This window comes from Pecten maximus, chromosome 18 (assembly GCF_902652985.1).
Source record: "Pecten maximus chromosome 18, xPecMax1.1, whole genome shotgun sequence".
NCBI lineage: Eukaryota > Metazoa > Mollusca > Bivalvia > Pectinida > Pectinidae > Pecten > Pecten maximus.
In genome coordinates, this window is record NC_047032.1 from 20,816,893 (window position 1) to 20,831,934 (window position 15,042).

Consider the following 15,042-nt stretch of genomic DNA (forward strand, 5'->3'; position numbering starts at 1 on the left):
CTTCGGTCCAGGCACAGGGGCTAGTAACGATATAAATGGGGAAAAATGAAAAATAAGAAAAAAACGTACGCAATACATATAACATAACACATACATGTATTGCGTACGTTTTTTTCTTATTTTTCATTTTTTCCCCATTTATATCGTTACTAGCCCCTGTGGTCCAGGTGAGCTAAAAATGTGCAAGAAATGTAAGCGTGTTAAGGGGGATAACTCGCAAAGATGCTTGAAACAGTGATGCTGTGGGTACACGTGTACGTGACCTATATTCCTTGTTGGTTCCCTAGGTAAGTGTCATTTAAAGACTGTTTTGTTAATGTATTCCAGGTATGATTGGGATATTTACACGCAATAACAATTTTGTAATCATTTTGCATAGTCAGAACACGTGTTAAGGTGAAATATTGAGTTAAAGTTAAGCTAGATCGAGTGAGGAGCAGGGCGCCTACCCGCGCTACCCGAGAGGTAAGTTGGGCCTAAGTTTCTAGTTTAACACTTTCCAAGAACACTTTATACTTTTATTTGCTAAAATAGTTGTTTACTAATGCCAATATGGTTTGCCGCATAGTCTGACGGGTACACAGTTACTATTAATAGATCTTATTCATAAATTTACCTCTATGTTTTATATACTATTAATATGCCAAACTGCATAAAACATACATATTTTCATTAGTAAACAACTATTTTAGCAAATAAAAGTATAAAGTGTTCTTGGAAAGTGTTAAACTAGAAACTTAGGCCCAACTTACCTCTCGGGTAGCGCGGGTAGGCCGCCCTGCTCCTCACTCGATCTAGCTTAAAAATATATTTCACCTTAACACGTGTTCTGACTGCAAAATGATTACAAAATTGTTATTGCGTGTTAATATCCCAATGATATCTGATATCTGGAATACCTTAACAAAACAGTCTTTAAATGACACTTACCTAGGGAACCAACGAGGAATATAGGTCACGTACACGTGTACCCACAGCATCAGTGTTTCAAGCATCTTTCAGAGTTACCCCCTTAACACGCTCTCATTTCTTGCACATTTTTTTCATTTAAATTCACTTTACGGACTTATTAAGTACACACAATTACAATTAAAAAATATTTAATTTCCAAGTATTTTTTAAATAAAAAGACGGTGTGTGTGTGCAATTATTTACAAAAAGATTTACGGAATTAAAAGCGTCCGGATATTTCTACCGGTTTTATTTCTGTATTATAAATATAAAAGTGTAGTCATAAAGATATTTGGTCATCATAATGAAACGATCACTTCATATTATGAATTAATCACTTCATATAATGAAACCATCACTTTATATAATGAAACCATCACTTCATATAATGAAACCATCACTTCATATAATGAAACCATCACTTTATATAATGAAACCATCACTTCATATAATGAAGCCATCACTTCATATAATGAAACCATCACTTCATATAATGAAACCATCACTTCATATAATGAAATAATCACTTCATATAATGAAATAATCACCTCATATAATGAAATAATCACTTCATATAATGAAGCAATCACTTCATATAATGAAATAATCACTTCATATAATGAAGCGAATACATCATATAATGAAATAATCACTTCATATAATACAAGTTACCACATAAGGCAGCTATGGCGTTCCATAGTAGCCTGTTGCGACCTTTCTCTTCGGCAGTGTGACCTTATTGTCCAGATTGCTGTTAGGTTGGTCACCACTGATTGTAACGACTGGATTCGAACAGTTGAGCACAACACGGGCGCAGCCAGATTCGGCCGGTTTAACAGCGGAAGGGTTTAACACTGATTCATAGTTTAGACTTGGCAATCATCAAGTAGACTTACTCACAGGTGAAAGTAATCTTGGTACCGTTGGATCAGACGATTTCGTCACCGATTTTCGTTTTTCCCCCCCCGCCAAAACTTCGATCGCGCAGGAATAGTTACAAAATTGTAAGGTAATTTTTGATTGGGTAATACATTAAACAGAATTCGAATTTTGTATAGGCAAAAATATTTAATTATGGCACACTTCCCGCGCGAGGGGCCGCGATGGCCGAGTGGTTAAGGTGTCCCGACACTTTAACACTAGCACTCCACCTCTGGGTTGCGAGTTCGAAACCTACGTGGGGCAGTTGTCAGGTACTGACCGTAGACCGGTGGTTTTTCTCCGGGTACTCCGGCTTTCCTCCACCTCCAAAACCTGGCACGTCCTTAAATGACCCTGGCTGTTAATAGGACGTTAAACAAAATAAACCAAACTTCCCGCGCCATATATGTCATGTAAACAGATACCCAGCCTCGGAAATTATTGGGTGTTGAGTGGGGTTGTAAAATGCATTCTCCGTAACTATAACAGTTTACCAATATGGTGGCCATCTTTGATGTCGTAGGGTTAACCTTTTTTCGAAATATTCGTGGACCATACACTACATTCGTAAAACCCCGTCTTACGACTTAATGGATAAAGAAGCGATTTGAAGTTTTTTCATCAATCATTGTGGATTCTTGATAATCATCCATTCACAAATAGACTTACAGCAGCGCTATAAGAAGAGCTAATTTAGATCATAAAGATATATGGACAGGTAAAATGAAATATAAAAAAAAGATGAACACTTTGGATTAGTTTGCATTTCAAACGATATTTATGAAGTAATTCAGATGACTTCCTGCTCTTTTAATCCGTCAGAATGAGACACAAAACCATCTTTTAACAAACGCTAGTGACAACACAGTTGACATTGAAGTCAAACGTCACTGCCTGACACTCATGGGAACCTCTATGTTTGTATTTTCCTGCAATATCGAACTCATTGCATACAATGCATCTGCAAAACCCGTCCTCCAGAAGAAAACTATCCACTAAACTTTCTCATTCGACATGAACGTATTTTTTAGTTGAAATTCGGCATCATTTGTGAACGATACTTCCTGGACGGACACGATTGTTCCGGGTCTTTGTGAACTTACTTCCGGTATTGTTTGGAAGCACCGGAAGTGGAATGAAGGCTGTATTCCTATACCACCTATTCGGACGTCAGACATCGTTTGTCATTGCTATGTGGTACAAATGGAACGTGTTGGCCGCCAAACCAATCATATTGATCCCTCCACTTAATCCGTGAGATAATCTGAAGGTCCGATTGACGCATGCGTACTCTGGGTTTACAAGGAGTTCGGACAAGTCTGTGAAGCCGACCTCGTACGCTTTACCGGATTTCTTCTCCAGGGAGAAACGGGTAAGCATGCTTTCGACTATTATGGGTGACAGAAGGAATGCGTTGATAAAGTCCGCCCCGAGACTGATCAATAGTGCGGCTATCTGTAACGGATAATTCATAAAATTAATTGGCGAATTTATTGTTTTACTTATCCTATTGAAGTTATCAATGTCTGAACAATATACAAAACATAGTGCTGGATTCGCTTGTTCGTTATGAATCTTAACAATTTAATGATCGTTAGAAAACAATGCGTTATTACTTCCGACACCTTTCGATTCTGATTTATCTCTATCACTGTGACTGGGCACGAATTTCAAACCCAAAGTCTATTTTTGGACATGGACATTCCCTAACATCTCTAGTCTTTTAAATTCGTCCTCATGAACAATATTTTCTGTGTTCACGTCATGCTGCAGTGTGCATCAGACACATACCAATTGATGTAAGATAACGAAGTTTGGAATTTGTGCTTCTCTAGCTGCACAGGCGTCTGCATCTTGTTAGTATTGATAGAAAAAAATATTTCTACTATTGATATAGTATGGACTATTCTTATCTACAAATCCTAACCAGATACAGACGCCTGTGTTCTCTGTGATTCAGCGTAACATTTGAATTTGTCGGAATTCGTTTTTATTGGTTTTAAAATCCAAATTATTTTGTTCTTGCTTGGCAAAGTAGAATTCTGTATTTAAAGTCTGTTCGGATTAGTTTTACTGTATGTGTACACATTGTGTTGTACTGTTGATTTAACTCAAACACAATGTAACATTGATATGTGGTGTTTACCTGTAGTTGTACATCGTGGCTGCCATGTTTATGATGAGATGCAAAGATTGCTATGGTAACGGATGACGTTACAAACCCGAAACAGAAAAACAGCGGGAACAGTTTGCTCTGCACGTGGCCAAACCAGATGCGTGGTAGATTGAAAAACAGCAAAAGTCCTGAAATAATGAACAGAAAAAGACTTGACATGAACATGTGTGGGGAAAGGGAGGAGGCACAACAGGAGATACAAATGATTAATTATAACGCTCTACGCGTGACTGAATACTGTGACTTTAACTGCTGGGTCCATTATGAACTCCAAAATATGTTTACATATCGGAATTTAGGTTACACGTGCCTTACACTTATTCGTTTCAAAACGTTTTTTTTTTTTTTTTTTTTTTTTGGAATTTAAACAATGTATATCTAATCATTTATTCAGTTGATTTCGTTCTACTACGGGATCTGATTTCATGCAAGATTAAATCATCTTTATCACAAAAACGTTATTACATCACCATTACCTGCTACAAACGTCATCCAAAATTGCGCTCCATAGTGTGATATAAATGTGAAGAAATACAGAAAGTTGAACACCCTTGAACTTTGACCCATTAAAGACTTGCTTGGATACAAAGCAAAGCTGAGAGATATGGTGGCCACAATTGCGGCGAGGTAGCGGATCTGCGGGATTCTGTAAAATAACAGATAATACAGGTAAGTCCTATAGAAAAAAATCAGTTTCAGTGTGTCATAATTATAAAGTAGATAATAGAGCAACATCTCGCAACAACAAGTCTCTATATCCATGCAAATTGAGGATTAACATAGATTGTTTATGCATGTTTTTCATGTACTTTCGAGGATGGGACTAATGTGGGAACTCCAAATAATTTGGCGACTACCTTAAACTGCCGATTTGTGTGAAGCGAATTTCTATACTCCCTTTTCTACTGTTTTCTCACTCTTAACTAGCTTTCAGGTTCCCAGTGACTTGTTTTGTAGGCGCTGGCCCGTGACACGCCGTGATGTGAGGTGTTGTCGCTCTCTCCTAACCAGTCGTGTTGTCACTGTCCTATGACTGGCCGTCGTTTACACCCGTTGTCGCTGTCCTGACCCGCCGTTGTTTACGGGGTGTTGTCGCTGTCCCATGACTCGCCGTTGTTTACGGGGTGTTGTCGCTGTCCTATGACTCGCCGTTGTTTACGGGGTGTTGTCTCTGTCCCATGACTCGCCGTCGTTTACGGGGTGTTGTCGCTGTCCTATGACCCGCCGTCGTTTACGGATTTTGTCACTGTCCTATGACTCGCCGTCGTTTACGGGGTATTGTCGCTGTCCCATGACTCGCCGTCCTTTAAGGGTGTTGTCGCTGTCCCATGACTCGCCGTCGTTTACGGGGTGTTGTCTCTGTCCCATGACTCGCCGTCGTTTACGGGATGTTGTCGCTGTCTTATGACTCGCCGTTGTTTACGGGGTGTTGTCGCTGTCCCATGACCCGCCGTTGTTTACGGGGTGTTGTCGCTGTCTTATGACTCGCCGTTGTTTACGGGGTGTTGTCGCTGTCCCATGACCCGCCGTTGTTTACGGATATTGTCTCTGTCCCATGACTCGCCGTTGTTTACGGGATGTTGTCGCTGTCTTATGACTCGCCGTTGTTTACGGGGTGTTGTCGCTGTCCCATGACCCGCCGTTGTTTACGGGGTGTTGTCGCTGTCTCATGACCCGCCGTCGTTTACGGGGTATTGTCGCTGTCCCATGACTCGCCGTCCTTTAACGGGTATTGTCGCTGTCCCATGACTCGCCGTCGTTTACGGGGTGTTGTCGCTGTCCCATGACTCGCCGTCGTTTACGGGGTGTTGTCGCTGTCCCATGACTCGCCGTCGTTTACGGGGTGTTGTCGCTGTCCCGTGACCCGCCGTTGTTTACGGGGTGTTGTCGCTGTCCCGTGACCCGCCGTCGTTTACGGGGTGTTGTCGCTGTCCCATGACTCGCCGTCGTTTACGGGGTGTTGTCGCTGTCCCATGACTCGCCGTCGTTTACGGGGTGTTGTCGCTGTCCCGTGACCCGCCGTTGTTTACGGGGTGTTGTCGCTGTCCCGTGACCCGCCGTCGTTTACGGGGTGTTGTCGCTGTCCCATGACCCGCCGTCGTTTACGGTGTGTTGTCGCTGTCCCATGACTCGCCGTCGTTTACGGGGTGTTGTCGCTGTCCCATGACCCGCCGTCGTTTACGGGGTATTGTCGGTGTCCTATGACCCGCCGTTGTTTACGGGGTGTTTTCACTGTCCTCTGACGCGCCGTATAGAGAACATATGTTGTCGCTGTCCCCTAATCTACTGTATAGTGTACGGGTGTAGCCGCGGCCCCTGACCCGCCGTGTTGTCACTGTCCCCTGATCTAGTGTACGGGTGTGGTCACCGTCCCCTGATCTAGTGTACGGGTGTGGTCACTGTCGCCTGACCCGCCGTGTTGTCACTGTCCCCTGATCTAGTGTACGGGTGTTGTCACTGTCCCCTGATCTAGTGTACGGGTGTGGTCACTGTCGCCTGATCTAGTGTACGGGTGTTGTCACTGTCCCCTGATCTAGTGTACGGGTGTGGTCACTGTCCCCTGATCTAGTGTACGGGTGTGATCACTGTCCCCTGATCTATTGTACGGGTGTTGTCACTGTCCTCTGATCTAGTGTACGGGTGTTGTCACTGTCCCCTGATCTAGTGTACGGGTGTGGTCACTGTCCCCTGATCTAGTGTACGGGTGTGGTCACTGTCGCCTGACCCGCCGTGTTGTCACTGTCCCCTGATCTAGTGTACGGGTGTTGTCACTGTCCCCTGATCTAGTGTACGGGTGTTGTCACTGTCCCCTGATCTAGTGTACGGGTGTGGTCACTGTCGCCTGGCCCGCCGTGTTGTCACTGTGTGGTCACTGTCCCCTGATCTAGTGTACGGGTGTTGTCATTGTCCCCTGATCTAGTGTACGGGTGTGGTTACTGTCGCCTGATCTAGTGTACGGGTGTTGTCACTGTCCCCTGATCTAGTGTACGGGTGTGGTCACTGTCCCCTGATCTAGTGTACGGGTGTGGTCACTGTCCCCTGATCTAGTGTACGGGTGATGTCACTGTCCCCTGATCTAGTGTACGGGTGTTGTCACTGTCCCCTGATCTAGTGTACGGGTGTTGTCACTGTCCCCTGATCTAGTGTACGGGTGTTGTCACTGTCCCCTGATCTAGTGTACGGGTGTTGTCACTGTCCCCTGATCTAGTGTACGGGTGTGGTTACTGTCCCCTGATCTAGTGTACGGGTGTTGTCACTGTCCCCTGATCTAGTGTACGGGTGTGTTCACTGTCCCCTGATCTAGTGTACGGGTGTTGCCACTGTCCCCTGATCTAGTGTACGGGTGTTGTCACTGTCCCCTGATCTAGTGTACGGGTGTTGTCACTGTCCCTTGATCTAGTGTACGGGTGTTGTCACTGTCCCCTGATCTAGTGTACGGGTGTGGTCACTGTCCCCTGATCTAGTGTACGGGTGTTGTCACTGTCCCCTGATCTAGTGTATGGTAGTGGTCACTGTCCCCTGATCTAGTGTACGGGTGTGGTCACTGTCGCCTGATCTATTGTACGGGTGTTGTCACTGTCCCCTGATCTAGTGTACGGGTGTGGTCACTGTCGCCTGACCCGCCGTGATGTCACTGTCCCCTGATCTAGTGTACGGGTGTTGTCACTGTCCCCTGATCTAGTGTATGGTAGTGGTCACTGTCCCCTGATCTAGTGTACGGGTGTTGTCACTGTCCCCTGATCTAGTGTACGGGTGTTGTCACTGTCCCCTGATCTAGTGTACGGGTGTGGTCACTGTCCCCTGATCTAGTGTACGGGTGTTGTCACTGTCCCCTGATCTAGTGTACGGGTGTTGTCACTGTCCTCTGATCTAGTGTACGGGTGTGGTCACTGTCCCCTGATCTAGTGTATGGTAGTGGTCACTGTCCCCTGATCTAGTGTACGGGTGTTGTCACTGTCCCCTGATCAAGTGTACGGGTGTTGTCAGTGTCCCCTGATCTAGTGTACGGGTGTGGTCACTGTCCCTTGATCTAGTGTACGGGTGTTGCCACTGTCCCCTGATCTAGTGTACGGGTGTTGTCACTGTCCCTTGATCTAGTGTACGGGTGTTGTCACTGTCGCCTGATCTAGTGTACGGGTGTTGTCACTGTCCCCTGACCCGCCGTGTTGTCACTGTCCCTTGATCTAGTGTACGGGTGTTGTCACTGTCCCCTGATCTTGTGTACGGGTGTTGTCACTGTCGCCTGACCCGCCGTGTTGTCACTGTCCCTTGATCTAGTGTACGGGTGTTGTCACTGTCCCCTGATCTAGTGTACGGGTGTGGTCACTGTCGCCTAACCCGCCGTGTTGTCACTGTGTGGTCACTGTCCCCTGATCTAGTGTACGGGTGTGGTCATTGTCGCCTGATCTAGTGTACGGGTGTTGTCACTGTCGCCTGATCTAGTGTACGGGTGTTGTCACTGTCCCCTGATCTAGTGTACGGGTGTGGTCACTGTCCCCTGATCTAGTGTACGGGTGTGGTCACTGTCCCCTGATCTAGTGTACGGGTGTTGTCACTGTCCCCTGATCTAGTGTACGGGTGTTGTCACTGTCCCTTGATCTAGTGTACGGGTGTTGTCACTGTCCCCTGATCTAGTGTACGGGTGTTGTCACTGTCCCCTGATCTAGTGTACGGGTGTGGTCACTGTCGCCTGACCCGCCGTGTTGTCACTGTCCCCTGATCTAGTGTACGGGTGTTGTCACTGTCCCCTGATCTAGTGTACGGGTGTTGTCACTGTCCCCTGATCTAGTGTACGGGTGTGGTCACTGTCCCCTGATCTAGTGTACGGGTGTGGTCACTGTCCCCTGATCTAGTGTACGGGTGTTGTCACTGTCCCCTGATCTAGTGTACGGGTGTTGTCACTGTCCTCTGATCTAGTGTACGGGTGTGGTCACTGTCCCCTGATCTAGTGTATGGTAGTGGTCACTGTCCCCTGATCTAGTGTACGGGTGTTGTCACTGTCCCCTGATCTAGTGTACGGGTGTGGTCACTGTCGCCTGACCCGCCGTGTTGTCACTGTCCCCTGATCTAGTGTACGGGTGTTGTCACTGTCCCCTGATCTAGTGTATGGTAGTGGTCACTGTCCCCTGATCTAGTGTACGGGTGTTGTCACTGTCCCCTGATCTAGTGTACGGGTGTTGTCACTGTCCCCTGATCTAGTGTACGGGTGTGGTCACTGTCCCCTGATCTAGTGTACGGGTGTTGTCACTGTCCCCTGATCTAGTGTACGGGTGTTGTCACTGTCCTCTGATCTAGTGTACGGGTGTGGTCACTGTCCCCTGATCTAGTGTATGGTAGTGGTCACTGTCCCCTGATCTAGTGTACGGGTGTTGTCACTGTCCCCTGATCTAGTGTACGGGTGTTGTCACTGTCCTCTGATCTAGTGTACGGGTGTGGTCACTGTCCCTTGATCTAGTGTACGGGTGTTGTCACTGTCCCCTGATCTAGTGTACGGGTGTTGTCACTGTCCCTTGATCTAGTGTACGGGTGTTGTCACTGTCGCCTGATCTAGTGTACGGGTGTTGTCACTGTCCCCTGACCCGCCGTGTTGTCACTGTCCCTTGATCTAGTGTACGGGTGTTGTCACTGTCCCCTGATCTTGTGTACGGGTGTTGTCACTGTCGCCTGACCCGCCGTGTTGTCACTGTCCCTTGATCTAGTGTACGGGTGTTGTCACTGTCCCCTGATCTAGTGTACGGGTGTGGTCACTGTCGCCTGACCCGCCGTGTTGTCACTGTGTGGTCACTGTCCCCTGATCTAGTGTACGGGTGTGGTCACTGTCGCCTGATCTAGTGTACGGGTGTTGTCACTGTCGCCTGATCTAGTGTACGGGTGTTGTCACTGTCCCCTGATCTAGTGTACGGGTGTGGTCACTGTCCCCTGATCTAGTGTACGGGTGTGGTCACTGTCCCCTGATCTAGTGTACGGGTGTTGTCACTGTCCCCTGATCTAGTGTACGGGTGTTGTCACTGTCCCCTGATCTAGTGTACGGGTGTTGTCACTGTCCCCTGATCTAGTGTACGGGTGTTGTCACTGTCCCCTGATCTAGTGTACGGGTGTGGTCACTGTCGCCTGACCCGCCGTGTTGTCACTGTCCCCTGATCTAGTGTACGGGTGTTGTCACTGTCCCCTGATCTAGTGTACGGGTGTTGTCACTGTCGCCTGATCTAGTGTACGGGTGTTGTCACTGTCGCCTGATCTAGTGTACGGGTGTTGTCACTGTCCCCTGATCTAGTGTACGGGTGTGGTCACTGTCCCCTGATCTAGTGTACGGGTGTGGTCACTGTCCCCTGATCTAGTGTACGGGTGTTGTCACTGTCCCCTGATCTAGTGTACGGGTGTTGTCACTGTCCCCTGATCTAGTGTACGGGTGTTGTCACTGTCCCCTGATCTAGTGTACGGGTGTTGTCACTGTCCCCTGATCTAGTGTACGGGTGTGGTCACTGTCGCCTGACCCGCCGTGTTGTCACTGTCCCCTGATCTAGTGTACGGGTGTTGTCACTGTCCCCTGATCTAGTGTACGGGTGTGGTCACTGTCCCCTGATCTAGTGTACGGGTGTTGTCACTGTCCCCTGATCTAGTGTACGGGTGTTGTCACTGTCCTCTGATCTAGTGTACGGGTGTGGTCACTGTCCCCTGATCTAGTGTATGGTAGTGGTCACTGTCCCCTGATCTAGTGTACGGGTGTTGTCACTGTCCCCTGATCTAGTGTACGGGTGTTGTCACTGTCCTCTGATCTAGTGTACGGGTGTGGTCACTGTCCCTTGATCTAGTGTACGGGTGTTGTCACTGTCCCTTGATCTAGTGTACGGGTGTTGTCACTGTCGCCTGATCTAGTGTACGGGTGTTGTCACTGTCCCCTGACCCGCCGTGTTGTTACTGTCCCTTGATCTAGTGTACGGGTGTTGTCACTGTCCCCTGATCTTGTGTACGGGTGTTGTCACTGTCGCCTGACCCGCCGTGTTGTCACTGTCCCTTGATCTAGTGTACGGGTGTTGTCACTGTCCCCTGATCTAGTGTACGGGTGTGGTCACTGTCGCCTGACCCGCCGTGTTGTCACTGTGTGGTCACTGTCCCCTGATCTAGTGTACGGGTGTGGTCACTGTCCCCTGATCTAGTGTACGGGTGTGGTCACTGTCCCCTGATCTAGTGTACGGGTGTTGTCACTGTCCCTTGATCTAGTGTACGGGTGTTGTCACTGTCCCCTGATCTAGTGTACGGGTGTTGTCACTGTCCCCTGATCTAGTGTACGGGTGTGGTCACTGTCGCCTGACCCGCCGTGTTGTCACTGTCCCCTGATCTAGTGTACGGGTGTTGTCACTGTCCCCTGATCTAGTGTACGGGTGTTGTCACTGTCGCCTGATCTAGTGTACGGGTGTTGTCACTGTCGCCTGATCTAGTGTACGGGTGTTGTCACTGTCCCCTGATCTAGTGTACGGGTGTGGTCACTGTCCCCTGATCTAGTGTACGGGTGTGGTCACTGTCCCCTGATCTAGTGTACGGGTGTTGTCACTGTCCCCTGATCTAGTGTACGGGTGTTGTCACTGTCCCTTGATCTAGTGTACGGGTGTTGTCACTGTCCCCTGATCTAGTGTACGGGTGTTGTCACTGTCCCCTGATCTAGTGTACGGGTGTTGTCACTGTCGCCCTACCCGCCGTGTTGTCACTGTCCCCTGATCTAGTGTACGGGTGTTGTCACTGTCCCCTGATCTAGTGTACGGGTGTGGTCACTGTCCCCTGATCTAGTGTACGGGTGTTGTCACTGTCCCCTGATCTAGTGTACGGGTGTGGTCACTGTCCCCTGATCTAGTGTATGGTAGTGGTCACTGTCCCCTGATCTAGTGTACGGGTGTTGTCACTGTCCCCTGATCTAGTGTACGGGTGTTGTCACTGTCCTCTGATCTAGTGTACGGGTGTGGTCACTGTCCCTTGATCTAGTGTACGGGTGTTGTCACTGTCCCTTGATCTAGTGTACGGGTGTTGTCACTGTCGCCTGATCTAGTGTACGGGTGTTGTCACTGTCCCCTGACCCGCCGTGTTGTTACTGTCCCTTGATCTAGTGTACGGGTGTTGTCACTGTCCCCTGATCTTGTGTACGGGTGTTGTCACTGTCGCCTGACCCGCCGTGTTGTCACTGTCCCTTGATCTAGTGTACGGGTGTTGTCACTGTCCCCTGATCTAGTGTACGGGTGTGGTCACTGTCGCCTGACCCGCCGTGTTGTCACTGTGTGGTCACTGTCCCCTGATCTAGTGTACGGGTGTGGTCACTGTCCCCTGATCTAGTGTACGGGTGTGGTCACTGTCCCCTGATCTAGTGTACGGGTGTTGTCACTGTCCCCTGATCTAGTGTACGGGTGTTGTCACTGTCCCTTGATCTAGTGTACGGGTGTTGTCACTGTCCCCTGATCTAGTGTACGGGTGTTGTCACTGTCCCCTGATCTAGTGTACGGGTGTTGTCACTGTCCCCTGATCTAGTGTACGGGTGTGGTCACTGTCGCCTGATCTAGTGTACGAGTGTTGTCACTGTCGCCTGACCCGCCGTGTGGTCGCTGTTCCCTGTCTCGTCGTATAGATAACATTTATTTGCGCTGTCCCTTGATCCGTGTTAGGCGTTAGCGGGGGTATTGCGTGGAATTGTAAGATACTTGAAAATCATAGAAACCGATATCTGACCATAAAGACGCGACAAAAGGTCAGGTTTTCAGGGGCTCTTTGTCTCCCGATATTCAAGCGACGTAATGTTTTTAAATTGTCATGGGAACACGTTCAAAATTTGATTAAAACCAAAATTAGCCAGGGTACTGCGCATATATAAATTGTATACCAGCGCACAGTAAGGGGAATTCCCGATAGGTAATGTAAGGAATACCAGTCTGGAATGGAACATATATCCAACAGGTAATGAAAAATTGGCAGGTAATCATAGAACCGCATGATTTTGTGTGTTGCGTCAGGCCTACAAAGGAATTCCGCAGCCGGTATGACTAGAGGTAAACCCTTTTAAATATGAGGGAATGTACATGTATGGATAGAGAGAACCCTCCTCAAACATGGAGGGAATCCCCGACCGCTATGGATACCGAGAACCCCCTCAAACATGGAGGGAATCTCCGACCGCTATGGATACCGGGAACCTCCTCAAACATGGAGGGAATCCCCGACCGGTATGGGTACCGGGAACTTCCTCAAACATGGATGGAATCCCGGACAGGTATAAATGCCGGTAATCATCGTCAACCATAGAGGGAACCCTCGACCGGTATGGATACCGGGAACCTCCTCAAACATGGAGGGAATCTCCGACCGCTATGTATACCGGGAACCTCCTCAAACATGGAGGGAATCCCCGACCGGTATGGGTACCGGGAACTTCCTCAAACATGGATGGAATCCCGGACAGGTATAAATGCCGGTAATCCTCGTCAACCATAGAGGGAACCCTCGACCGGTATGGATACCGGGAACCTCCTCAAACATGGAGGGAATCTCCGACCGCTATGTATACCGGGAACCTCCTCAAACATGGAGGGATTCCCCGACAGGTATGGATACCGGGAACCTCCCCAAACATAGAGGGATTCCCCGACAGGTATGGATACCGGGAACCTCACCAAACATAGAGGGATTCCCCGACAGGTATAGATACCGGGAACCTCACTAAACATAGAGGAATTACCCGAAAGTGTGGAAAGAGGGAATCCCAGAAAAGCATAACGTATAGTTGTGGAAGCCCTAACAATTACACAGAAAATAAATGAGATGCAAAATTATAGGTCTAATTAAATATCTTTCCTGAAATGTATTCCGCCGTGGCATTAATGAAATGAAAAACTTACCTTAAGTTCATCATGATGAAGTTCGAAAGTAATGATAGTAACCAGTCACAATCCTTTATAGATACTGATGCACATTTCTGTAATCTGTAATTTATCATTAGCCAGATAATTCGTTATATATACACATTACCGTCCTGATTGTCGGCACGTACGATTTCACGTCTACGTCATCATGAAACAAAATGTGATATATTTTGACGATATTACGCACGTTACGTACTGTGATACGTATATTACGGGGTCGTCTGTACCGGGAAAGACGTTTTACAGGAGACTCAAAGGAAAGCTGTACGGCCACATGTACAGTAGCCCGTATAACATACTAAACATCACTGCGGCTACTCCAAACGCCGTCTTCTTATCTGAACGAGTACACAAACAGGCTTACAGTCTGTGATATACTTACAGAAGAAAACACCTTTTATGGAACAATATAGAGCTGGAACACCAAAATACCTTTTGGGAGTAGCCTGCCCAACAGATGAACCGGCTTTTAATTTGCAACGTGTTTTTGATGCATGTACAACGTAAATATAATGCATTCATTGACTAATATATATATACATGTATATAATCAACTCTCTCTCTCATATAGCCATATCAAGTATAACCTGAGATCTGTACAATCTTCAATATATTAAACGTCCAGGGCTAGGACCAAAAATACAACTCAATGAGACACCAAATTTGAGATACATTCTTACGTTTTCCCACTATTGGATCCTCAGACCAATATACCAACTTGATGATCTCGATGTTGAAATGAAAATAAAATTAAGGTGTTTTTTTTCCCTCGACTTCCTTTTAAAAATTATTTCCTTACATTTACTGTATAACCATGTTGGTCTCTGGCTAGAACGTCTCACTATTACACCTGCATTCCCATTCATCACATGTAACTTCACGCACGACTTGTGCACCTTACCACAACTCATGAATATTCATGTCTGTTAATAACAAATCGTACGCCATCTCCGCAAAGTTCGCCAATAATCATCATTTCAACATTCACATGATAATTTATGTAGTACAAAATAAGTTACTTACAAAATCAGGATATATTATTTATAGTAAAACATGAGTCACCAGGCGCGGATCAGGATTTTCGAAAGGGGGGTG

At 47.1% G+C, this 15,042-nt stretch overlaps 1 protein-coding gene across 1 annotated transcript; it reads right to left on the reverse strand.

Annotated features, from left to right (window-relative positions):
- Positions 1–2,627: 2,627 nt before the first annotated feature.
- Positions 2,628–14,195, reverse strand: LOC117317040 (transmembrane protein 205-like). The gene is made up of 4 exons (XM_033871823.1): positions 13,924–14,195; positions 4,525–4,694; positions 4,019–4,176; positions 2,628–3,327 (listed from the first exon to the last, which is right to left on the reverse strand). The coding sequence occupies exons 1-4, from the start codon at positions 14,019–14,021 to the stop codon at positions 3,043–3,045; spliced, it is 711 nt and encodes a 236-aa protein (XP_033727714.1). The 5' UTR covers positions 14,022–14,195; the 3' UTR covers positions 2,628–3,042.
- Positions 14,196–15,042: the final 847 nt, after the last annotated feature.